We start from the raw sequence: 26649 nt of genomic DNA on the forward strand, positions 1-26649 counted from the left end.
ATTTTTTTTTAATTTTATTATGTTATGTTAATCACCATACATTACATCATTAGTTTTTGATGTAGAGTTCCATGATACAATAACCATATCATGGTGTGCCTATTTGTAAATTAAAATATTCATACATTTAATTTCCTTAGAAAAGTGTTTCCAAGCACTCTTATATTATATATCCTATATAATACAAAAGAGGATATTAATATATATATTATATATATTATATTATATCCAAGCACTCTTATATTTTCTACTATTTTGTTAATTCCATGAGGTCAGAGAGCATATTTGTTTTAAACTTCTTCCTGTCCTCCTAGCATCTACCATATTACCAAATATCACTGGAAACAACACCATAAGCTTAATTTCCTTAATATGATAGTAAGTATCAATAATTTTTAAAACCACAGCAAACATCATACTTAATGATAAACGTTAAAAGCTTTTCCACTGAGAATCAGGAACTAGACAAGGAATCTGCTATTCCCACTTCAACTCACTATTATACTGAGTACTACCCCATTAAATAAGACAAGAAAAATTAAAAAGACAAGAAAAATAAAAAAGAATAAGGAACAGAAAAATCACTACCATCGGCCTACATGTATATTAACACTTCGCAATTTTTATATACTTTGGTATATAGTTTCACTTAATACTCATAATAATCCTTCCTAAACAAATATTTCATATTTATGATGATGATAATACATGTTTCCACTTGACAAATTAGGAAACCGAGGTTCAGAGAATTAAAACTTATCTGTAGGACGAAAAGACAGCCAGTGTGGCTGGAACAAAAGTGAAAAAAGAAGAGTAGAGAGAGATGAAGTTAGAGAATGGGCATAAGCCAGAAAGTAGGCTAAAAGAATTCAGATTTACTCTGGCTGCCATGGGAAGCCATTAGAGAATTTGAAGCAGAAAAGACACAATTCATTTATACTTTAAAAATAGACTAGTTAGGAAGCCACTCCTAGTACAAGTAGGAGATGATGATCACCTGAATTAGAACAGTAGTTGTAGTAAAGCAGGTTAGAAGTTCAGATCTGAAATAACTGTGGAGGTAGAGCTGATTGGACTTTGAAGGGGAGAGAGAAATGCATGGTAGATTAAAGGGAATATGAAGTCAGGATAGGGTTTCTCCCCCCGAGCTCATTATATGGAAGCGAGATTATACACCAATAGACACAGTCCAATAGAAATAGTTAATACAAAAGAGGATAACTGCAGGAAGAGATAACTGCAAGAACAAAGTTCTTGAGATGGACAGAATATCCAGAATCCAAAGTATAAATGGAGGGCTTAGCCATAGACGGAATCAAGGTCAGTCTTCCAGACTACCATTGAAGGATGACAACATACTGAGTAACAGATGGAGCTAACTTGATATATTTGGTGGTGGAGGTAGCTCTCATCTGTTTATATCTTTTTTCTCCATAAAGTAAGACTATCACATGAGAGTAGCCAGGTAGATTTTTGTGCGATTTTGCTTGTCTGTGTATTTTGAATTTTTACTTGGTTGGTTGGTTGATTGGTTTTATTTTGGTTTGGTTTTTGTTTATTTGCAGGAAGGCAGGTATTTTATTTGAAGAGAAATACAATCTCAAAAAATACTCTCAAAGAGAAAAAAGTAAATTTTCTAGGGAACTATGAAATAGGACTGTGCAGCAGTACATGTATTTACAATAATAGATTTAAAATAAGTCTGGTCAGGGGCACCTGGTGGCTCAGTCAGTTAAGCATCTGCCTTTGGCTCAGGTCATGATCCTGGAATCCAGCCCCACTCAGGTTCCCTGCTCAGCAGGGAGTCTGCTTCTCCCTCTCCCTCTGCTCCTCCAGCCCCCCCAACTCATGCTCTCTCTCTCAAATAAATAAAAAATAATCTTTTAAAAAAATAAAAAATAAAATAAGTCTGGTCACTATGCTGTATGATTTTCCTCTAATAAATTTAGCTTTTCTGATGCAGAGATAGATTAAGCTTATAAAAGTTTTTAACCAGGATAGAGTTTTGCCAGTCATAGATTAAGCATATAATTATATTTAAAGAAGGTACAGTTTTTGCCAGACAAGTAGGATGGAAAAGAGGGGCAAAGGAATCAAGGGTATCTGCAAGGAATGGTCATTGGGCTAGCCCAGTGAGCCTAAGCCAGGTTGAAGAGAAGTCATAACTCAGGGGGGAAGTTTGAAAGTCATATATCTGTATGAACCTTATTTGGATCTTGAATCAAACAAAATATATTTAATATTTTATGATATTAAGAATTCTTTTTCAGATATGATAATGTATTGCATTACATTAATGATAATGTATTGTATAATGTATTTTTTTAAAAAGCCTGTCATGGATAGATATAACTGGGATATACTTCAAAATAATACAGTAGGTAGATAAGTAGGTGGGGTTAAAAATTAAAAAAGACTAACAATGAGTTGATGATTGTTTACGTTGTGTGATAGGTATATGAGGACTTATTATACTATTCACCCTACTCTTGTATATGTAATTTTGTATGTGAAATTTTCCACAATGAAAAGTTAAAACAAGAAAGAAGTCACAATAAAGTTCATTTAAATGAAATTTATATCTTTATTTAATTATAACTCATACTTTTAAGACCTGAAAAACTTTAAAATCTATAGATACACAGAATACAGAAGGAAGTATTATCATAATTTGCATATTTCCATAAAAACAAAAGCCTAGGAGCTGTGAGGTTAAAGAGAACAGTACAATTAATAGAACAAATCAAAAGATGTCTAACTATATTCTACTCTATAATAATGTAAGTTTTGTATAAAGATTAACAAATACTTTCAATTTAAGAGATGAATTAATGAAATAAATTATTTTGTGTAAAAAAAGTCTAAATGAACAAGACAAAAATAACACAAATGAAAAAGAGAATCCTCTTGATTATTCAAAATGCTTGATAGTAAACAACCCATCAATATTTACAAGATTGTCATTTCAATACACCATTTCACAACCTGCCATTCAGTTACAAACCAATGCACTATAAGAAGGTGTTTTTTAAAATGTATTTATAAAAACTTAGAAATTAAACTTACTATTTCTTTCTGTTCTCTTGGAAAAGAAGAAAATAAGCACTGTTCTTATGCTCCAGATGCTACAGAGGAAGCAAAATTGAGAAACAAAAACCATCATTAGGATAAGTGAATTAGAAGCCATATAAAATGAAAACAAATATACATTTCCAGTTAGAGTTCAGTACAGTGCTTTCCTTTATATTTTGAAAACCAGGAAGTACTCTTTCTTTCAGAGACATCAGAGGTCTATATCTGCTTTCAAAAGAGTTCTCAATCTAAAATCCACAGACCTTCTGAGGGTCCCCCAGAATTATGAAATTGCCTTTGTGTGCGTAAGTGTATTTCTCTGGAGAGACCACTGTGTTCATCACTCTGTAAGGAGTCTATGAAACCCGCCCCCCCAAAAAAAACAAATTATAGAATCCCTTCTTACTAAGTAAGCATCAACTCCAAAAATCTGTCTATTCCCATGCACTGAGGGAAAATCACATTTTACCCCAAATCCAGCACATTGTACAAATATAAGTTATTACTACTTCCCTATTATTTAACATTTGAAGGATCTTCTCTACTAAATAAAATAAGCTATCTAGAAGAAAAAAAGCTTACCTTCAAGTAAGTACTTGATAAGTAAACTGAGCTAAACACCATCTTTCAAAGATTTTTATGAGGAGAATTCTTTGGGCCTTACATCAGTAAAACATCAAATGATATTAAAAGTAAGTCAAAGAATGATCCTAATCACAAATTTGTCAAGATAATCTCTTAAATTCAATGTAAATATAGCAAAATACCTCTTTCTCCAAAGAACATGGCAGAATGCATACAAACATTATTCATAATTTTATAAAAGCAATACATTGTAAGGGTGCCTGGGTGGCTCAGTTGGTTAAGCGTCCAACTCTTGATTTCGGCTCAGGTTATGATTTCAGGGCCATCCAATGATCAAGCCCTGGGTCAGCTCTGCGCTGGGTGTGGAAGCTGCTTAAGATTCTCTCTCTCCGATAAAGAGTTTCCGGGACAAACAACAACTAAAGGAATTTGTGAACACTAAACCAGCCCTGCAAGAAATATTAAAGGGGGTCCTTTGAGCGGAGAGAGAGCCCAAAAGTAACAAAGACCAGAAAGGAACAGAGACAATCCATAAGAATGGCGATTTTACAGGTAATACAATGGCACTAAATTCATATCCTTCAATAATTACTCTGAATGTAAATGGACTCAATGCTCCAATCAAAAGACACAGGGTATCAGAATGGATTAAAAAACAAGACCCATCAATATACTGCTTACAAGAGACTTATTTTAGACCCAGACACTTCCAGATTGAAAGTGAGAGGGTAGAGAACCATTTATCATGCTAATGGACATCAAAAGAAAGCTGGAGTAGCCATCCTTGTATCACACAAACTATATTTTAAACCAAAGACTTTAATAAGAGATGATTATATTTATTATATCATAATAAAAGGGGCTATCCAACAAGAAGATCTAACAATTATTAATATTTATGCCCCTAACTTGGAAGCAGCTAAATATATAAACCAATTAAAAATAAAATTAAGCTCATTGATAACAATACAATAATAGGGGACTTGAACTCCCCACTCACAGCAATGGACAGATCATCTAAGCAGAAGATCAACAAGGAAACAAGGGCTTTGAATGACACACTGGACCTGATGGACTTCACAGATAAATTCAGAGCATTTCATCCTAAAGCAGCAGAATACACATGCTTCTCAAGTGCACAGGAAACATTATCCAAAATAGATCACACACTGGGTCACAAATCAGGTCTCAACCTGTACAAAAAGACTGAGATCATATCATGCATATTTTCAGACCACAGTGCTATAAAACTTGAACCACAAGAAAAAATTGGGAAGGAACACAAATACATGGAGGTTAAATAATATCCTACTGAAGAATGATTGGGTCAACCAGTAAATTAAAGAAGAATTTTAAAAATTCATGGAAACAAATGAAAATGAAACACAACAGTTCAAAACCTTTGGGATGCAGCAAAGGCAGTCCTAAGAGGGAAGTATACAGGCTTTCCTCAAGAAACAAGAAAAGTCTCAAATACACAACCTAACCGTACACCTAAAGGAACTGGAAAAAGAACAGCAAATAAGGCCTAAATCCAGCAGGAGAATAGAAATAATAAAGATTAGAGTAGAAATCAATGATATAGAAATAAAAAAACAAAACACTAGAACAGATCAGTGAAACTAGGAGCTGGTTCTTTGGAAGAATTAATAAGATCGATAAGCCCCTAGCCAGACTTATCAAAAAGAAAAGAGAAAGGACCCAAATAAATAAAATCATAAATGAAAGAGGAGAGATCACAATCAACACTGAAGAAATACAAACAATTGTTAGAGAATATTATGAGCAATTATATGCCAACAAATTAGGCAATCTGGAATAAATGGATAAATTCCTAGAAACATATAAACCACCAAAACTGAGACAAGAAAAAATAGAAAACCTGAAAAGACCCATAACCAGCAAAGAAATTGAATTAGTAAAAAAAAATTTCCCAACAAACAAGAGTCCAGGGCCGGATGGCTTCTCAGGGGAATTCTACCAAACATTTAAAGAAGAATTAATACCTATTCTTCTGAAACTGTTCCAGAAAATAGAAATGGAAGGACAACTTCCAAACTCTATGAGGCCAACATTACCTTAATCCCAAAACCAGACAAAGACCCCACTAAAAAGGAGAATTACAGACCAATATCCCTGATGAACATGGATGCAAAAATTCTCACCAAGATACAAGCTAAGAGGATCCAACAGTACGTTGAAAGGATTATACACCATGATCAAGTGGGATTTATTCCTGGGCTGCAGGGGTGGTTCAACATCCTCAAGTCAATCAATGTGACACACTACATTAATAAAAGGACAAGAATCATATGATCCTCTCAATAGATGCAGAAAAAGCATTTGACAAAATACAGCATCTTTTCTTGATAAAAAAAAAAACTCTCTGCCATGTAGAGATGGAGGGAACATACCTCAATATCATAAAAGCCATATACAAAAGACCCACAGCGAATATCGTCCTCAACAGGGAAAAACTGAGGGTTTTTCCCCTGAGGTTAGGAATACAACAGAGATGTCAACTCTCACCACTGTTGTTTAACATAGTACTGGAAGTCCTAGCCTCAACAATCAGACAACGAAAAGAAATAAAAGGCATCCAAATAGGGAAAGCAGTCAAAACTTTCACTCTTCGCAGATGACATGATACTCTACGTGGAAAACCCAAAAGACTCCACCCAAAAATTGCTTGAACTGATACAGGAATTCAGCAAAGTCGCAGGATATAAAATCAATTCACAGAAGTCAGCTGCATTTCTATACACTAACAATGAAGCAGAAGAAAGAGAAATCAAGGAATTTTACATTTTACATTCGATACATTGTAAATTTGGTACATTTACAATTATACCAAAAAGATACCTAGAAATAAACCTAACCAAATAGGTAAAGGATCTGTGCTCTGAAAACTATAGAATACTTATGAAAGAAATTGAGAACACAAAGAAATGGAAAAATATTCCATGCTCATGGATTGGAAGAACAAATATTGTTAAAATGTCTATGCTACCCAAAGCAATCTACACATTCAAAGCAATCCCTATCAAAATACCACTGACATTTTTCACAGAGCTGGAACAAATAATTCTAAAATTTGTATGGAACCAGAAAAGATCCCTAATAGCCAAAGGAATGCTGAAAGAGAAAACCAAAGCTGGTGGCATCACAAAGCCAGACTTAAGCTCTATTACAAAGCTGCAATCAAGACAGTATGGTACTGGCACAAAAACAGATACATAGATCAATGGAACAGAATAGAGAACCCAGAAATGGGCCCTCAACTCTATGGTCAACTAATCTTCGACAAAGGAGGAAAGAATGTCCAATGGAAAAAACACAGTCTCTTCAACAAATGGTGCTGGGAAAACTGGATAGCCACATGTAGAAGAATGAAACTGGACCACTTTCTTACACCATACACAAAAATAAACTCAAAATGGATGAAAGACCTAAATGTGAGACAAGAATCCATCAAAATCCTAGAGGAGACCACAGGCAGCAACCTCTGTGACCTCGGCTGCAGCAACTTCTTGCTAGACACGTCTCCAAAGCCAAGGGAAACAAAAGCAAAAATGAACTACTGGGACTTCATCAAGATAAAAAGCTTTTGCACAGCAAAGGAAATAGTCGACAAAACCAAACGACAACCAACAGAATGGGAGAAGATATTTGCGAACGTCTTATCAGATAAAGGGCTGGTATCCAAAATATATAAAGAACTTATCCAACTCAACACCCAATGAACAAAAAACCCAGTCAAGAAATGGGCAGAAGACATGAACAGATATTTCTTCAAAGAAGACATACAAATGACTAACAGACACATGAAAAAATGCCCCACATCACACAGCATCAAGGACATACAAGTCAAAATCACAATGAGCTACCACCTGACACTGGTTAGAATGGCTAAAGTTAACAACTCAGGAAATGACAGATGTTGGCAAGGATACAGAGAAAGGGGAACCCTCTTACACTGTTGGTGGGAATGCAAACTGGTGCAGCCACTCTGGAAAACAGTATGGAGGTTTCTCAAAAAGTTAAAAATAGAACTACCCCTGCCACCCAGCAATTGCACTACTAGGTATTTATCCAAAGGATACAAAAATAGTGATCTGAAGGGGCACATGCACCCCAATGTTTATAGCTGCAATGTCCACAATAGCCAAACTATGGAAAGAGCCCAGATGTCCATCGACACATGAATGGACAGAGAAGATGTGGTATAAATACACAATGGAATATTCCTCAGCCATCAAAAAGAATGAAATCTTGCCATTTGCAATGATGTGAATGGAACTGGAAGGTATTATGCTAAAAGAAATAGATCAGTCAGAGAAAGACAAATACCATGATTTCACTCATACATAGAATTTAAGAAACAAAACAGATGAACATAGAAGAAGGGAAGAGAAAATAAAATAAGATGAAAACAAAGAGGGAGGCAAACCGTAAGAGACTCTTAACTCTAGGAAACAAACTGAGGGTTGATGGAGGGGAGGTGGGTGGGGGGGTGGGGTAACTAGGTGATAGGCATTAAGCAGGGCACTTGATGTAAACAGCAATGGCTATTATATGCAACTGATGAATCACTAAATTCTACCCTTGAAACTAGTAAAATATACTATATGCTAACTAAATTGAATTTAAATAAAGATTTTTAAAAATTTTTTTAAAAAAGATTCTCTCTCCCTCCGCCCCTCCAGCCCCCACTCCTCCGCAGGCGTGCACTCTCTCTCTCAAAAAAAGAAAGAAAGAAGGTAAAGAAAAGAAAGGAAAAGAAAAGAAAAGAAGAACATTGTATCTGAATTTATGTTATTTCTTTACTCTAAAATACATCATTGCTATTCTTGGGAGTTCACTTGCAAGGTAGTCACCAGTGAACCCTGTCTCCTGGTATTTACACCTTGTGTAGTCCTCTCTTACCAGTGCTGGCCTGTGTAACCAATAGAATATGGCAGAAGTAATAGTATGTAACTTCAAGATTAGGTTATAAAAGACTGCAGCTTCCACGTTAGTTCTCCTCTTCCACTCACCATCTTTCTCTCTCTCTTCTCTTCTAAGAGAAGCCAGCTAGTATGACATGAGGACATTCAGGGAACTCTATGGGAAGGCCCATGTGGCAAAAAACAGAGGTCTCTGGCAAAGAGCCAGTGAAGAGATGAGGCCTGCAAACTACATGTGTGAGCTTAGAAGTAAATTCTCCATCTTTAGTTAAGCCTTGAGGTAACTGTAGCTCCAGCCAACAGCTTAACTGCAATTTATATATGAATAAAGACCCTGAGCTAGAACCACCCAACTAAACTGCTCCCACATTCCTTCCTGCCCCTCAGAAACTGTGAGAGATAATAAACATTTGTTGTTTTAAGCTACTAAGTTCTGGGGCAACTTATTATAGCAATAGATAACCAAAACATGTTTTTTATGTTGTGGTGATTCATTTTTATGACTCAGACAACTACCTAAGCAATAAAAGACACTGAGCATCGTCCTTATCAAGGGAAGGGAGAGGAGAGGTTAGACATACTGCTCATAACCCTCAAGGATCCTACAACAGGAAACTCATACTGTTTCTCCACTACAAACCTGCTGAAATAGTGGCAGCAGAGAGATGATTTAGAAAAAAAGAAAAAAGTACAGGAAAACAGAGAACACTGGAAGGAACTGTAGAGATAGTGACTAGAATTCCGTAGGAAATCATTAAATTTTCTTAGATATTTTTCAAAAGCATATATAATTTTCAAAGTGTAAAAACTACAAGATTTGAAATATACTCCCTTACTTCAAAATAAAACACAGTAAGCTCCTTTGCAGACAAGAAGTTCTCCTTTTGGTTTTTATCAGAACTACTGCTGGAGAAAATGAGCTATCAAACAATACAAATTTCCTTCAAGACTTGAACAGCAGAACATATATAGTATGTTAATCTTTAAGGCTAAATTAAATGAAATTCTTTTGTATTTTTAAAACAAAGTTTAGGGGAAAAAAGGTACTTCAGAAATCTATGCTCTAGTTATTCCAATAAAGGTTTTTGCTTTCTTAATAATTAAATATAATTTATGAAAATAGAGCAACATGTTTTGTGACACTATTAAAGACACTATTACTGAGTCCTACTTTGACAACAGTGGCATAATTTCCATTTCCCTCTTCTCTTCTTAGAAATACTCTAAACAGGGGCGCCTGGATGGCTCAGTTGGTTAAGTGTCTGCCTTGGGCTCAGGTCATGATCCTAGGATAGAGCCCCGAATATGGCTCCTGGCTCAGAACGGAGTCTGCTTCTCCCTCTGCCTCTCCCCCCATCCCATGGCTTGTGCTCTCTTGCTCGCTCTCTCTTTCTCTCTCTCTCAAATAAATAGATTTAAAAAAAAAAAAAAAAAGGAAATACTCTAAACAACAAGGAGATCAAAAACAAAAACAAATTCCTGTCCTGGTAAAATAAGATATAGCTAAAACCCAACTCCCAAAATATGTGGACAGTCTCCCAAAAGTAATGGAGATCATGGAGATCAAGAGTGCAAGCAGAAAAGGAAAACTGCTTATCTCACAAAGAGGTAGCAAGACAAACTTCTCAAAGTGTAAAGCCTAAAGCCCATATTTATAACAAGAATAAGACACACGTGCTATAGGCAGAAACTCCTCAGTTTGGTTCCAACAACGAAACAGAAAAGACAGAACTTAAAGAGAAACCATTCAGAAACACCATGTTTACAAAGAACATTGTTTCTATGGCAGCAGGAGAGAAAAGAGGTTTTGTATTAGGAAAAAATACACAGTTGCCTAACCCTATTGGCTGGGGAAAGATAAAAGCTGAACAAACTAGCACATTAAATCCTGGATCATAATGAAAATTCTAGATAGCCTGGAATGTGGAAAGACATGCGCGCCCATACTCACACAAACCTCCTACAAATAACTGGGCAAAAGTAAGGTAAACATACCACATAGAGATTTATTTTTAAGTTTTTTAAAAAAAAAGGAAAAATGCAAAATTATGTTCCGAAACCTAGACCAACATCTTTCCTCTCAATAAATGTAAATGAGCTGAACTCACCAGAGCAAAAGACTTTCAGACTAGATCATAAAAATAAAACCCAACCCTATAATATAAACTAACACCTAAAACTAAGAGTTTTTGCAAGTTGAAGAAAATAAAACCATAGGCAAAAGTATATTAGGCAAATACTAACAAAACAAGGGTTGTATCTTAATACCCCACAAAGCTGAATTCAAGAACCTCCCTGCCACCCCCGCCAAGAAAGCTTTAAACTAGAAAAAGAAAGTGATTTCATAGAGTTAAAAAATGATGCAGTTCCTTTCCAACAAATGGTGCTGGGCAACTCAGCACCCATGGGCAAAATGAAAGAAAGAAAAAAATAAAAAAATCTCAACATGAACCTCACACCTTATATAAAAATTAACTCAAAATGGCTTATGAATTTAAATGTAAAATGTTATAAGAAAAAATGCATAGAAAAAAAACAAAGAAGAAAATCTTCAGAACCTATAGTTAGGGAAGAGTTCTTGACAACAAAAGCACATCCATAAAAGGAAAAATTAATAAATTTTGCTCCGCAAAAGTCCTATTAAGAGAATAAAAAGACAAACTATAGACTGGTAAAAAAATATTTGCAAACCATATACCCAACAAATAACTTGTATCTACAATATATAAAGAACTCTCAAAACTCAACAGCAAAAAGACCATTAACCCAATTAGAAAATTAGAAGACATGAACAGACATGAACAGAAGAGGAGATATAAATAGCAAATAAATACATGAAAAGAGTTTCAACATCATTAGCCCTTAGGGAAATGTAAATTAAAACCACAATGAAATATCACTACACACCTATCAAAATGATCAAAATAGGAAATAGTGAAATACCAAATGCTGACAAGGATGTAGAGAAAAGAGATCATTTATATGCAACCAGTGGAAATGTAAAATGGTACATCTACTCTAAAAAACAGTTTAGCAGTTTCTTTAAAAACTAAACATGTACCTACCATATGCCTCAGAAATTACATTCTTGAGTATATGCCCCAGAGAAATGAAAACTTATGTTCAGACAATGCCTATATAAAAATGTTCACAGAAGCCTTATTCGTAATAGCCAAAAACTGGCAACTATCCAAATGTCCTTCAACAAGTGTATAGTTAAACAAACTGTGGTACATCATTACCATGGAATACTACTCAACAATAAAAAGAAACTATTAATACACTTAACATCTTGAATGGATCTCAAGAATATGCCAAATGAAAAAAGCCAGTTTCAAAAGATTATAAACTAGGTGACCTCATTTTATAATTCTTGAAATAACAAAGTTACAGAGATATAAAACAGATTAGTGGGTGGAAGGGTTAAGAATGGGGCAGGTGAGGAGGGTTGGTATAACTACAAAGGAATGGCAAAAAGGAGCCCTGTGGTATTTATTTATTTATTTATTTATTTATTTATTTATTTAATCTCAACACCCAAGTGTGGCTTGAACTCATGACCCTGAGGATCAAGAGCCACATGCGCCACCAACTGAGCCTGCCAAGCAATCCAAGTCCTGTGGTTTTAGAACAGTTCTGAATCTGAATTGTGGGGTAGTGACATGAAGCTACAGATGTGATAAAATTACATAGAAATATAAAACACACACATAAAAGTGCATGTAAAACTGGTAAAATCTGATAGACTCTATGAGTTGAACCAACATCAGTTTCCTGGTTGTGATATTTTACTATATTCATGCAAGATGTTACCACTGGGGAAGGCTGGGTGAAGGATGCATGGGACCTGCTTGTACATTTTTTTGTGTTTTTTTGCAACTTCATGTGAATCTGTAATTATTTCAAAAAAAAAAAGGTTTCTTTTATTTTATTTTTTTTAAAGATTTTATTTACTTATTTGACAGAGAGATAGAGAACACAAGTAGGCAGAGAAGCAGGCAGAGGGAGAGGGAGAAGCAGGCTCCCCGCAGAGCAGGGAGCCCGATGCGGGACTCGATCCCAGGACGCTGGGATCATGACCTGAGCTGAAGGCAGCCGCTTAACCGACTGAGCCACCCAGGCGCCCCAAAAAGGTTTCTTTTAAAGGAACATTCATAAAGCAAAACTAAACAGCAAGAAGTTGAAATATATTACTAGAATACAGAAGAACTATACAACATAAGAAGATAGTTTTCACTGATATTATTAAACTCTATGCACCTGAAAAAAAAAAAAATACATCTTCAAGTGTTTGTGAAAGGCAACCATTGACCAAATAGCATACGACCAAAAAAAAATCTCAATAAATTCAAAGAAGTAGAAATATTAAACAATATGCTTTGAAAGCAATACAGTAAAACTAGAAACAGTAACTAAACCAGAGACCAAATATACAAATACACATTTGTCACCTGGGAAAAATGCTTAAATTACAACACTAAATTTAAAAAAAATTCATGATATCTAGAAAATAACCAAAGCAAATCACTACATATCAAAACACGAGGAATAAAATTAAGCAGTGGTCAAAAAATATCATGACCTCAAATACACATATAGTGTATTTACTGTATTAATAAATAAGAAAGAATGAAAATAAATGTATTAAGTATCCAATTTAAGTTACAGGAATAAAATAAGCCTAAGAGGAAAAAAAGAATAAAAAGTAATTTTTTAAAAGCTGGTTCTTTGAGAGAAAAAAGATACATAACTAATAAAAACAATCACAAAAGAGAAAATGTACAAATATACAAAATAAGAAATAAGAAACAATATAAGAAACAATACAAAATAAGAAACAATAAGGAAGCAATAATCATAGATACAAAAAAATTTTTTTAACTTTTTTTTTTTTAAGTAGGCTCCACACCCAGCACCCAGCACAGAGACCAATGCAGGGCTTGAACCCATGACCCTGAGATCAAGACCTGAGCTGAGATCAAGAGTCCGAAGCCTAACCAACTGAGCCACCCAGGTGCCCCATACAAAAAATTTTTTAAATCAGTAAGAGACAGTGATGACTACTACTATTAAAACACTCTACAGAAATATATTTTAAAACTGTAGAATGAGTGGGCGCCTGGATGGTGCAGTCAGTTGACCATCCAACTCTTGGTTTCTGCTCCAGTCGTGATCTTAGACTCATGATCTCAGGATTGTGGGATGAGCCCTGCATCAGGCTTCAGGCTCACTGTGGAGTCTACTTCAGATTCTCCCTCTGTCCCTCTTGCTCTCTCTCTCTCTTGCAAAAAATAAATAAATCTTTAAAACTGTAGAATGAGTAATTACATCTATATAATTAACAAAACTAACCTTGGAAGAGGCAGAGAACCAAAAAGATTAACTACTACTGAATTTAAAAAGTTAAGAGCTACCCTCCATAAAAAGCCCCAAACTCAGAATACTACCAAACTTATAAAGCACAGATGCCAGTTCTATTTAAACTATCCTAGAGCATTAAAAAATAAAAACTTTAATGTTTATAAAAAATGATTACAATTATGAAAGTAGAAATTTTCCTGGAATTCATGATTTCAATCTTTGAATTCAATATTTAATATAATCTATCATATTAAGGGATAGAAGATGAAAAAATCAAACGGCTATTTCCATAGATAATGAAATAGCATTTAACAAAATTCAACAATCTTTCTTGATTTAAAAGAAAACTAAATGTGGATAGAAAATTCCTTAACATGATAAAATGTTTCAATCCAAAAGTCAAAATAATGTCCAATGGGGAAACATTAGAAGCATTCCCATGGAACAAGTCCAGAATATTCACTATTTTCTCTATTACTTAACATTGTCCTGAAGGTATTAGCCAACATAATTAGCCAAAAGAAAAAAAAATCAGACAAAAAATATGAAAGATGGTAAAATTATTGCTATTCACAAATGTCTGAATACTCATAAACTTTTTTTTTTTAGATTTTTTATTTATTTATTTGAGAGAGCAATAGTGAAAGAGGAGCAGAGGGAGAGGGAGAAGCAGACTCCCTGCTGAGGAGGGAGCCAACACGAGACTTGATCCCAGGACCCTGAGATCATAACCTGAGCCGAAGGCAGACACTTAACCGACTGAGCCACCCAGGTGCCCCAATACTTGTAAACTCAAAAAAATCAACTGAAAAACTTATTAGAAACAAGATGGGGGCACCTGGGTGACTCAGTTGGGTGGGTGTCTGCCTTCGGCTCAGGTCATGATCCCAGGGTCCTGGGATCCAGCCTCACGTTGGGCTCCCTGCTCAGTGGAGAGCCTGCTTCTCCCTCTCCCTCTGCAGCTCACCCTGCTTGTGTTCTCTCTCTCTGTCAAATAAATAAATAAAATCGTGAAAAAAAATACAAAACAAAAAAAAACCAAGATGATTCTTGTAGCTGAACACAGAATTAGTATGGAAAATTAGTAAGTTCAAATATACAATCAGTTCCAAAAAATACTAAAAACTCTCCCTTATTTCATCAAATCATCCCAGTTGTTCTTTTCTGAATGAAACTGATACTATTTGAAAAATTAGTACAGTATGAATTTCTGTTATATATAATCTAGTGACTTGCACTATAAAATTATAAAGGTATACTAACAGGGAATACTTGGAACCTCAATATAACAGAATAACACTTTAATTATGGTAAATATTTTAAATCCTTAATATTTAGTGCTTAACTGTACTAAAATTAAAAATGCTAAATGTTAAAATATAGCAGAATACCTAAAACTCAATCAATATAATCAAACCTTCCTCACTTTTACTAAAAGTAACATTCCATAAACCTCCAACCAAAACATGAAGGTTTTTCACCAACTTTCATTTATGAAGCACTTTCTGCCAAATTTAGGTGCTGTCTTTCCAACAACCACATAAACCCCATCCAATTTATTGTTTTTAGATGAGATTTAGCAATATATAAAGCTAAAAATGAAAAGATATACAGGTGTCAATATATAACTATGCTGACTATTCTGTCAGTTTATTTAACTATCAAAAGCTTTAGCAAGAATTACCTTCACATTCCGACAAACTAATAACAGTGATTTATTTTGGTATAAGGAATAAGGCAGGAATCAAGCTTTTTTTCTTTAATTGAATTGACTTTAATTTTTTTATATATATATAACTCAACACCATTTTCCCCCAATGATTTGAAAGGTCATTTTATCATATATAAAAACCATAAAGATCATACTATATCATATGCAAAAATTCTTTTGGGATTTATTTCTGGATTCTTGTGTCTCTTTCTTTGGTCTGTGGCAAACTTAATTAATTCTACACTATTTATTTATACACTGTGCCAAACTTTTAATTATTTTATACACTATTTATACACTATAGCAAACTTTTACACTTGATCTTAGCCAAAAGGCCAAGAAGCGATCACTATAGCAAACTTTTAATTAATGAAGTTTTATAATGTATATGATGCCTGGCAGACCTCTGCTTCTCATTCCTCTCCTTTTTTAGAATTTTCAGGACTATTCTTATATATTTATTTTTCCATTAAAAAGTATGGAGGGGCACCTGGGTGGCTTACTCAGTTGAGTGTCCCTCTTGATTTCAGCTCAGGTCAGGACCTCAGGGTCCTGAGATCGAGCCCCTTGTTGGGCTCCATGCTCAGCGGGGATTCTGCTTGAGATTCTCTCTCTCTCCCTCTGCCCCTCCCCCTTCTCTCTCAAATAAATAAGTAAATCCTTTTTTTAAAGGTATGGAATAAGTGTGCCAAGATTTTTGAAGTACTGTTGATATTTTTATTGTGACCACACATTTTTAGATCAATTTAGGGAGAACTGATCTCATAACAATACTAAATCTTCCCATCCAAGAATAGGATCTGTCTCTTAATTATGTCTCCGTACATTATTCTTTAAGTACAGAATTCTATCAAGTAAATAACTATCAATATTCAAATATCTATCAACCATCAATATTCAAGTATCTATCAACATTGCAAAACGGATGCTTGCAAAATGATTTCTTACCTACCAAAACCTCTTAGTAAATACTCTCCTTGAGTACATACGAAGAGATGTTCACAGATACCTTCTCCTTTAAGAGCCAACTACAGCTGATGAAAGATACTTTGTATTCTTATTAGAGTGCCATGAAAGAAATGTTTAACTTTCCTCAAAAGGCTACAAATTATGCTTGTCAACTCTTCTAGATGGATTGAGGAAATATTTTTACCAGTTAGTTTGAGGGGGAGCAGGAAGGAGGCATTAAAAGCTGTGTAAGAGCAAAGCCCTATCCTCAAATGGCTTTCAATTTAAGTAGGGAAAAAACAAACAAAAAAAACAAACAAACAAAAAACAAGAAAACATAAAAAAAACAGGGATAAGACAACCTTCCTCAGTTTCTTTGCTTAACTTTTCCCCTCCCTAACCGCATTTTAAGAGGAATTAAAAAAAAAAAAAAAAAAAAGAAGGAAAATATTGTTAAATCCTCTGGGAAGGTCAATGTTTTATGCCAATAAGCCTCTGTAATGATCTTATAGAGAACGAAATTTCTAGGAAGTTATAATCTGTAAGAATAAAGTATCCAGGAGTAAAAGTCTAGGATTGCTTGTAGAATTAGTTAAGGGTAGAGACAAAGCTTAATGGTTGTTCACTCTTAGAAAATGAACCAATTCCCACAGTAATGCATACTTGGCAGCATAATCAAGAAATACAAAATTTAAACTGTAATCCAAACCTTCCCTCACCATGGACCATAGCCTTAATGACTCCTATGAAATAAGTTCAGCATTTAGGTTATAATTTGTTTCAGTAATAGTTGAAAAGATCAGAGATATAAATTATTGACTCTGAAAGGCAAAAAAATTATAGGTTGGAATCATACCAAGTTCCTCCATATGAAGGAAAGAAAATATAATAAAAATCACAGCATCTTATATAGAATATTGATATTCTATCACAAAAGATAATTTTAAGATAGTTATGATTATGTAATATATGCTCAGTCCTGAATCCATGACTTCTCTGTCCAGTAAAAGCATTTGGGAAACCTAGAATGCAGAAATAACAGTCACTTTTTGCAGTTATCAGGTAGATTTCTAAGCTATATAATCAGTATAGAGAGTGATAAGTAAAACACTACATTTTATTGCTCTTTCTGCTTCCATTTCTTTAAGTAAACCCTGGTCTACACCTCAAAATTTTTGTTTCCAAAGGAAAAAAGTCCAGGAATAAGCTAAGGCAATAGCTCACACAAAAGAAAATATCCTGTGGTAAGTCTTCTTTCTACATACCACAACATCTACTTTCACGTTGTTGTATTTTATTTTTGATTGTCATCAATCAGGAGGACAATTCTATTCTTTGTTTGATAACTGGCCTATGCTTCCAAAAGTGAAGAGCTCAGTGAAATAGAAGCTGCGGCAGCTGAGAACCAGGTCACAAATGTGAATGAGACAAAGTGAGAAATGGCTCTGAAGCTTAACAAACCAAGAAATACTAGATGCAGGTGATGCAGAACAGGCAGAAGGACACAGTAAGGATAATAGAGCCTCATACTCAAAACAGTAGAAAGATCAAACTGAAGAAATAACAGATATTTTTAAAGAAATTACATTTTTCTACTTTGAAGAACAATTAGTAATATGATTTATTTGCCCAAAAAAAGTCTTCTGCAGCATAATAGCAGACCCAGTAAATCAGTTTGTGAAGAGCCATTACAATTAGCACAGTAAAGTTCCCTGTCAGACATTCTTTTGCAACTAGATAAAAATTTTTCATAATCAAAAAATCAATTTTGATATGGAAATGGAGGTCAAATGAGTTTTTTCTAAGTTTTTTAAAGATGCTTCAAATACATTTATTCCCTTTCTAAATTTCTTTCCTCCCCTCTTTTTATAAAAAACTAGAAATGAACAAGGGAAAGGGTCTCAGCATTATAAAATCTACTGCCACACCTGGGATAAGAAGCATTCAAAAAAATCCCAAAAGAGAAAAAAAATAAAGAAAATGGCAGAGGTTTTATTTGGTAATATGCATGCACTCAATTTTTGGCTCTTTTATCTATATACAAAGCTATAATTTTGTGATCTCCAGGAGTTCCAATTTGAAAATACGCCCTGCACTAAAGACTAAACAAAATTTTTTACTACATCAGTCCCAAAGAAAGAGATCCTACACCTGCCAAATGTCAAACTAAAAAACCTAAATATCACCCAATTCCTTCTTTTCCCTTACCTTCCACTTCCTCCTGCCAAGTTGTCTCATTTGTAGTTCTGAAATACTGCCAAGTCATCTATTCATCTCCACTGCCACTGAGATGTCAAATCCATCTTTACCTTTAAACTCCTATAACAGCATCCTAGCTGATCTCCCTGTTTCTACCCTTGTCCTCCTCAATCTCCACAGGCAGTACACATGATCCTCTTGACTTAAATCTCATCGTGCCATTCTTCCATTAAAACCTTTACAAGCTTCCCATTTCACCCAAAATGAAATATAAACTCCTAGGCCATGACCCTCCCATGATCCAGATACTATCTGATTCTGCAAGCACACCCCCTATCACTTTTTCTCTCCATCACACATTCCTTATACTGATCTTTTTGACCCTAAAATAAGTCATGCTCTCTCCTACCTCACAGCCTTTGTATTTTCTGTTCTCTCTTCCTGTAAAGACCTTCCCTCAACTCTTGGATTTTTGTTTTTGTTTTTAGGATCTGAAGAATACACTGATGTAAAAAATTCAAGCAATACCAAAAAACATATGGAAAGAAACAACTACTAAAAATTCCACTGCCCAAGGAGAATTTCCATTAATATTTTGAGGATAATCCTTTCCTACATCTTTCTATGGATACATATGCCATCATACACTGTATCTATATAAATTATCTTCCACAAATTCCAACTCTTTCCAAGCTGGTTCTTTCTCGTACATTAGTTCTCAATTCAAATACCACCTTCTCAAAAGAGGACTGTTCCTCTCTATCACCCTGTTTATTTCCTTCAGTGCACTTCTTTGTTTACTTGTCTCTCACTTTTTACCTGTCCAATCCCAATAGAACGTAAGCTCCATGAAGGCACAGATCTTGTCACTACTTTCTCAATCACTAGGGTCTAGCCCAATACCTAACACACTGCAGGTGCCCAGTATTTACTGAATGAACAGATAATGACTCTGTTTAACATTTATAAGATGCCAAATTCTAAATTAATATCTCCCACTCAAATTTATCTCCTGAACCTCATACTTAACCATCCCACTTGGCAGCTCTCTCCAAATAGAACACAGGTAGTTTAGTCTCAGGGAGCAAACCTGCTCTTCCTCATGGGATTCCCTGTTTAGATGGTATTCCCTATTTAGATGAATGACACTACCATCAAACAAATTTCCCAAGCCATACACTTAAATTTTATCCTTGAGGCAATTATTCCCTGTCACCTCACACCCACCCAATCACCAAGAGCCTCTCCATACTACCTCAATTCTACCCCTTCAATACTCATTCAAGTCTCATTCAATACTCTTCAATACTCATTCAAGCCTCATTCAGCCCATCTGCTTCTCTTCCACTCTGCTGCCTCCACTCAGTTGCAAATCACTGTCAATCATTTTTCCCCTAGACAACCATAACCTAACTTGCTGCTTTAGATCCATTCTTATTCCCCTCTAACTTATTCTCCATAGTGCAGCCTCAATAGTATTTTCAAAATAACAATATGATCACATCATATTCCTTCTTAAAAATCTTCAATGGCTTCCCATTACTCTTAGATTAAGTCCTAAAATCCTTACTATGGATTATAAGGCCCACAAGAAATACCCCTTGCCTAACTATTCAGACTTTCCCTATAAACCAGACTTTGGCCTTCTTTCTTTTTTATTTATTTATTTATTTATTTATTTGAGACAGAGAGAATGAGAGAGAGAGAGAGACAGAGCACATGAGAGGGGGGAGGGTCAGAGGGAGAAGCGGGCTCCCTGCTGAGCAGGGAGCCCGATGCGGGACTCGATCCAGGGACTCCAGGATCATGACCTGAGCCGAAGGCAGTCGCTCAACCAACTGAGCCACCCAGGCACCCCTGGCCTTCTTTCAATTCTTTAAATCTACCATTCTCTATTCCCCTCAGGGCCTTCATATATGCCATTTCTTCTGCCTAAAAGATTATCCACGGGGCGCCTGGGTGGCTCAGTTGGTTAAGCGACTGCCTTCGGCTTAGGTCATGATCCTGGAGTCCCAGGATCGAGTCCCGCATCGGGCTCCCTGCTCAGCAGGGAGTCTGCTTCTCCCTCTGACCCTCCCCCCTTTCATATGCTCTCTCTCTATCATTCTCTCTCTCTCAATAAATAAATAAAAATCTTTAAAAAAAAATAAAAAATAAAAAATAAAAAAAAATAAAAGATTATCCACCATGTCACACCACCCTTGCAACACATAATCATCCTCTGAGTCTCAAACTCAAAGGTCACTTCCTCAGGGTGGCGGTGGTAGGCAGAATTCTGAAGCTATCTCTCTTCCTCCCCAAGATTCCATCCTCCGTTATACAAACAGTAATCCAGGTATTGCTGTGAAGGGACTTCGCAAATATAACTGAAGGGACTTCGCAAATATAATTAAGTATTACTCAGCTGATTCTAAGCAAGGGAGATTATCCTGGATTATCCTGGTGGGTCTAATATAATCAGTTAAACCCTGAAACGCAGAGCTTTCCCTGGGCTGAGGGCAGAACTGGAAGTGAGAGAGATGCGGCACTAGTCAGCAAACAACCTGACTAAACCTGGAAGATTCTCCCCGCCCCCCTGCAGAGACTCCAGATAAGATCCCCGTCCAACTGATTGATTACCTTGATTTAGGCCTGCAAGACTTTAAGCAGAGACCCCAGGTCAAGCCACCTGGACTTCTGATCTACACAAACTGTGATACAACAGACGGGTGTTGCTCTAAGCTGCTAAATTTGTGGCAACAATAGAAAATGAATACAAAGACTCATCCCTGACCCCACCTCCACCACAGATAGTGTTAGAGCCTCTGGTAAATGTTCCCATAGCATTTGACACTTCTCTTTCATGATACTCATCATACTTATTACTTAATTTAATGTATGTAGTCTAAGATCTACATTCAGAGATTTTGTATTTTTGTATACCATACACCATTATATTCCAACATCTACAAAACCGGTACCTATAAATATTTGTAGAGTGAATGAACCAATTTTTATTCAATTGTCTCTCAAAATTCTCAATCATGGCACACCTTCAATAAAGTGCTATATTATAAAATATTTCTATAGTAAGAGTCAATTGCTTTATAGCAGTGATGGGAAAAGAGACGGGATGAATGGAATATATTCAGAATCATTGGGGCAGTTATTTTTTATTTGTTTTACAAACCCTCCCTCAGTTACAACTACCTACAATCTGAAATGCCCACTCCTTGCCCTATATCCCTAGGGGGGCATGACCATCTATTAGAGAATTACAAAAGATTCTCATATAGAGCCATTATTACTGATGTCACTGAGTCATATTCCTCAGGTATGTTGAATTATAAATTAAAGCTTAATACAGTTGGCTTACTTTTTTAAATACTTTGCAAAAGAAAAAAAAAAGCAAATTTACTCAATCTGAAACATCACTATTTCACAATAAAAAGAGACTGAATATATTTTAACTGGTCAAAAAGAAGAAAGGTCAACTAAAAGAAAAATTTACTTACATCAATGGAAAAGCAAAAAATGGAAGTGTCATGGCAAGTCTTGCTGTGAATTCATCAGGAAGATACCACAAGTATACAATTAAACATGTAAACAGATAGAGAATCGAAGAGTAGAGAATTAATCTTCCAACCCATAATTTTTGTAATCTCTGATTTTTTTCCCTAAATTCTTCCAATGCTTGAATTTCCTGTTAAGAGAAAATTGTTCTATATTATTGAATTGAATCTCAAATTTCATAAAGACATCAAAATATTAACAAAAAAATTTTTAGATGATAGATTATATAGGAAGAACTCTTAAAAGTCAATGAAATATAATACCTTAATATTTTTTAAAAAGAACATAATATGAAAAAGAAAATTAGAAATGAAGTTAAAAACATATGAAAATGCCTATCCTGACAAGTCACTCTTTTTTTTTTTTTTTAAAGATTTTATTTATTTATTTGACAGAGGGAGACACAGCGAGAGAAGGAACACAAGCAGGGGGAGTGGGAGAGGGAGAAACAGGCTTCCTGCTTAGCAGGGAGCCCAATGTGCGGCTCAATCCCAGGATCCCAGGATCATGACCTGAGCCGAAGGCAGATACTTAAGGACTGAGCCACTCAGGCACCCCTGACAAGTCACCCTATTAAATGCAAAATTAAGGGATGCCTGGGTGGCTCAGTAGGTTAAGCATCTGCCTTCGTCTCAGGTCATGATCCCAGGGTCCTGGGATAGAACCCCATGTCAGGCTCCTTGCTCAGCAGGGAGCCTGCTTCTCCCTCTGCCTGCCATTCCCCCTGCTTGTGCTCGCTCTCTCACTTTCTCTCTCTCTCTCTCTGACAAATAAATAAAATCTTTAAAAATAAATAAAAAATTAAGATACTATTTTTGACATACCAAATTAGCAAAGATCAAGCATGAAATTGACATCAATAAATATTTATTAAACTAAATAAATAATAATTCTCTCTGTATAAGGTCTAAAAAATTTTGGCTAAAAATTAATTAATTAATTTTAAAAATCTGGCTACAAAAAGAATTAATAAAAATTGAAACAGTGACCCATACTAGATTCTTTCCATCTATTCATCACTCTCAATATTCCTAAGCAATAACCATTTTTGATAATGAAGTTTATGAACTTTTCGGATTGATAAAAACTGTTGCAGACTATCTTATAATCTACTTTACCCTATCTGGTAACATTGCTTTACACCATGCTATATACATCTAATTTCAACCTAACAGGTTCTAGTGACACAGACTTCTTAAGTCACTCAGAGACTTCCGATTTTTTTTGAGATAAAATAACATTAAAGTTCTCAGGCTTACTTTATATCATCTGTAAATTCCCAAACCAGGTCCAGTCTCCAAAACAATATACATATACTGAAATAATACTTATGCAATACCTAAGATGAATTAAAACACCACAGAGCCAAAAAACATACCTTATCTATATTTTCCAGAACTTCTACAGTTGAAGGTTTTGTCTGTTATAGAAACAGATATGAGACATTAAAACTTGTTACTCCTAACTTAGAAACACTTTGACTTATAAAATCATAGAACATTTTAATTCAAAAATAAGTTTTTTCAAATGGTGTCAAGCAATATGTATTCCTATTTATTAATGAGATTTAGATTTAAATAAAATTATAATTATAAACAGAACTACATAAGGTTACAGAAATAAGCATTTTCCTACTTGACTTTTTAGTCCTAGAAGTACTTTCAACTCCAACAGCTCAATTTCTACCATTCTTCTTTTTAATTTCTACCGTTCCTAATCCCAATAGAACATGCTTTTATAGAGAAAGAAGTTTTCCTCCAAGAAAAATTTTCTTAGATATTATTATTCAAAAGAAATCATATATTTAAAAGCTCAAGACTAAAGATGGTCTGATTTACTATTGCTAAAAGTTCACTGAGGACTCTGAAAGTCAAAATCAATAGGCTACCTTCATTCTGAATTCCTAAAGTATTTTTCTGAAGATCAGATTTTATTTTATTTTTTTTAAGATTTTATTTATTTATTTGAGAGAGAGAGAATGAGAGAGAGCACATGAGAGGGGGGAGGGTCAGAGGGAGAAGCAGACTCCCTGCCGAGCAGGGAGCCCCATGCGGGACTCGATCCAGGGACTCCAGGATCATGACCTGAGCCGAAGGCAGTCGCTCAACCAACTGAGCCACCCAGGTGCCCTAAAAAATATTTTTAACAAACTCTGCTATAATGAAGTATTCTTAGATGTCTTTTTAAAATCTGATCTTCAGGGCGCCTGGGTGGCTCAGTTGGTTGAGCGACTGCCTTCGGCTCAGGTCATGATCCTGGAGTCCCTGGATCGAGTCCCGCATCGGGCTCCCTGCTCGGCAGGGAGTCTGCTTCTCCCTCTGACCCTCCCCCCTCTCATGTGCTCTCTCTCATTCTCTCTCTCTCAAATAAATAAATAAAATCTTTAAAATATATATATATATTTTTTAGACACCCAGAATAAAAACCAGCCAAAATGTCTCATACAACACTTGAGAAACCACTTACCAATTATATACTCAATAATATAGGAGGGCAATGGATATCAATTCATTGTAGTTCCCACAAGAGTTGTTAACATTAGGTTGAACCATATGAAATTGCTTTTTATGTAAGTCAAAATGGTTGAATATTGGCAATTTCATATGGTTCAACCTAACAAAGACAAAGGAAAAGTAGATAAATTTGATCCTCAAGCAGAACTGTAATAAAGTTTTAAAGGGAGGAGCAGAGAGTCAATAGAATACCAACCCAAAACAAAGCATTTCCAGTAACAGTGCAACTAGTCTACCAAGTATTGCTAGACTCATTATGGTAAAAAGGAGTTAAAAATAAGCAAAGTAGTTTGTCTGAGTTTGTTCTCTCATATTAGAAAAGAACATTAATATATTTTTTATTTTATAGCACTAAATTGGAGATACTTCCTCTAAAGCCTTAACCAATAAAATCAAACTGCATTTCAAATTTTGTTTAACCTCTAATTCCTAAAAGTGTATTTAGTATGACTTCAGCAAATACATAATAAACAAAAAGATATAGCCCATAAAACATAAGTATTATGTAGCATAGCAACTATAATTTCAAATAGTTCAACAAGACTGAAATGTAGGAGATAGAAGAAAACAAGAAAAGATAACCATTTGCACATGAATGCATAAATAAAAATAATTCATAAGTTAAAGTAAAATAATTATGTTAAACAGAGTCATTAAGATACCTATATAGCAAGTACAACTATTAAAGTCCAAATATACAACTAATTCATAAGAGAAGGAAGAAAATTAAAGAGAATTAGGTATAATATCAAGCTCTACTCAAGTCTATACCACAAAGAAGACTTTTACAATTAGGTTTATATTAGACTAAGAACTGGCTGTAAAGAAAACTAACTTACCCTCCATCGAGAAAATAATCCACCCATCTTTTATGTGTAGAAACTGGGCACAATGATAAATATCATCAATTGTCCAGAGGAATTCACAGCTAGAAATAAAGCAAGTATTTAAAAATTTTAAGTTAAACACACACTATACCCACTATAAAATTTAGATGTTGCAATACTGCCCAAAAATACTATAAAATATTAATTTCTTTGAACTCCACTTATGTGGAAGTTTAGTTCAGATAGTCTTGGAATAGAATCTACCCTTCAAGAAATCCCTTTTTCCACACCAGGACATATTTAAAAGTGAAAATAAAGCTGAAAAGGCTTTTAAATGGAAAGGCATTTTAGCAGTGTATATTCATACCACTTTGCAACTTGCTGTTCTTTAAAGTGGGTCCCATAATGTTGTAAGAAAAGTTTTACTATACTACTTTCATTCTACATGCTTAGATACATTTCTATCATTCAGCTGTCTCCCAACTAAACTAGTTATTTGGAATTAGGGGTGTTTTACAATGTTTAGAATAATATCATTTTACAAGTAATAACAGAAAGCCAATGGATTTTGAATAAGAAAATAACGGTTACAAGACTATTAGTAAGCTTGAGCAAATCATTTAATGCTTCTGAGCTTTAATTTCCTTTTCTGTAAATTAGACTTAATATACCAGTACTTTTCACAGGACAGCCTCCATTATTACCATTTTACAGATAAGAAAATTAAGTGAAAAGACATTCAGTGATTTGCCCAATAGCTCAGAAGAAACAGGATTCAAAGCTACTATCTTCAGGGGCGCCTGGGTGGCTCAGTGGGTTGAGCATCCCACTCTTCATTTCGGCTCAGGTCATGATCTCGGGGTTTTGAGATGGAACTCCGAGTTGGGCTCTGCGCTGGTTGTGGAGCCTGCTTGGAATTCTCACTCTTCCTCCCC

General features: G+C 35.1%; 1 protein-coding gene across 4 annotated transcripts in view; it reads right to left on the reverse strand.

The window, feature by feature from the left end:
• Positions 1 to 26649, reverse strand: part of LNPK (lunapark, ER junction formation factor) — a 78596-nt gene that overhangs the window by 46352 nt on the left and 5595 nt on the right. For 3 of the 4 annotated variants that reach the window (XM_036073995.2, XM_036073994.2, XM_078071018.1), the window contains exons 2-5: positions 25727 to 25815; positions 23753 to 23794; positions 22317 to 22504; positions 3067 to 3125 (exon numbers count right to left, since the gene is read on the reverse strand). In XM_036073995.2, coding sequence (XP_035929888.1) covers positions 3067 to 3125; positions 22317 to 22504; positions 23753 to 23794; positions 25727 to 25753 — 316 coding nt within the window. In that variant the 5' untranslated portion in view covers positions 25754 to 25815. Of the gene's footprint in view, positions 1 to 3066; positions 3126 to 22316; positions 22505 to 23752; positions 23795 to 25718; positions 25816 to 26649 lie in introns of all 4 variants that reach the window. The other variant, XM_036073996.2, reaches the window with a different exon arrangement.

The sequence above is a fragment of the Halichoerus grypus genome, chromosome 4, assembly GCF_964656455.1.
Source record: "Halichoerus grypus chromosome 4, mHalGry1.hap1.1, whole genome shotgun sequence".
Classification (NCBI taxonomy): domain Eukaryota; kingdom Metazoa; phylum Chordata; class Mammalia; order Carnivora; family Phocidae; genus Halichoerus; species Halichoerus grypus.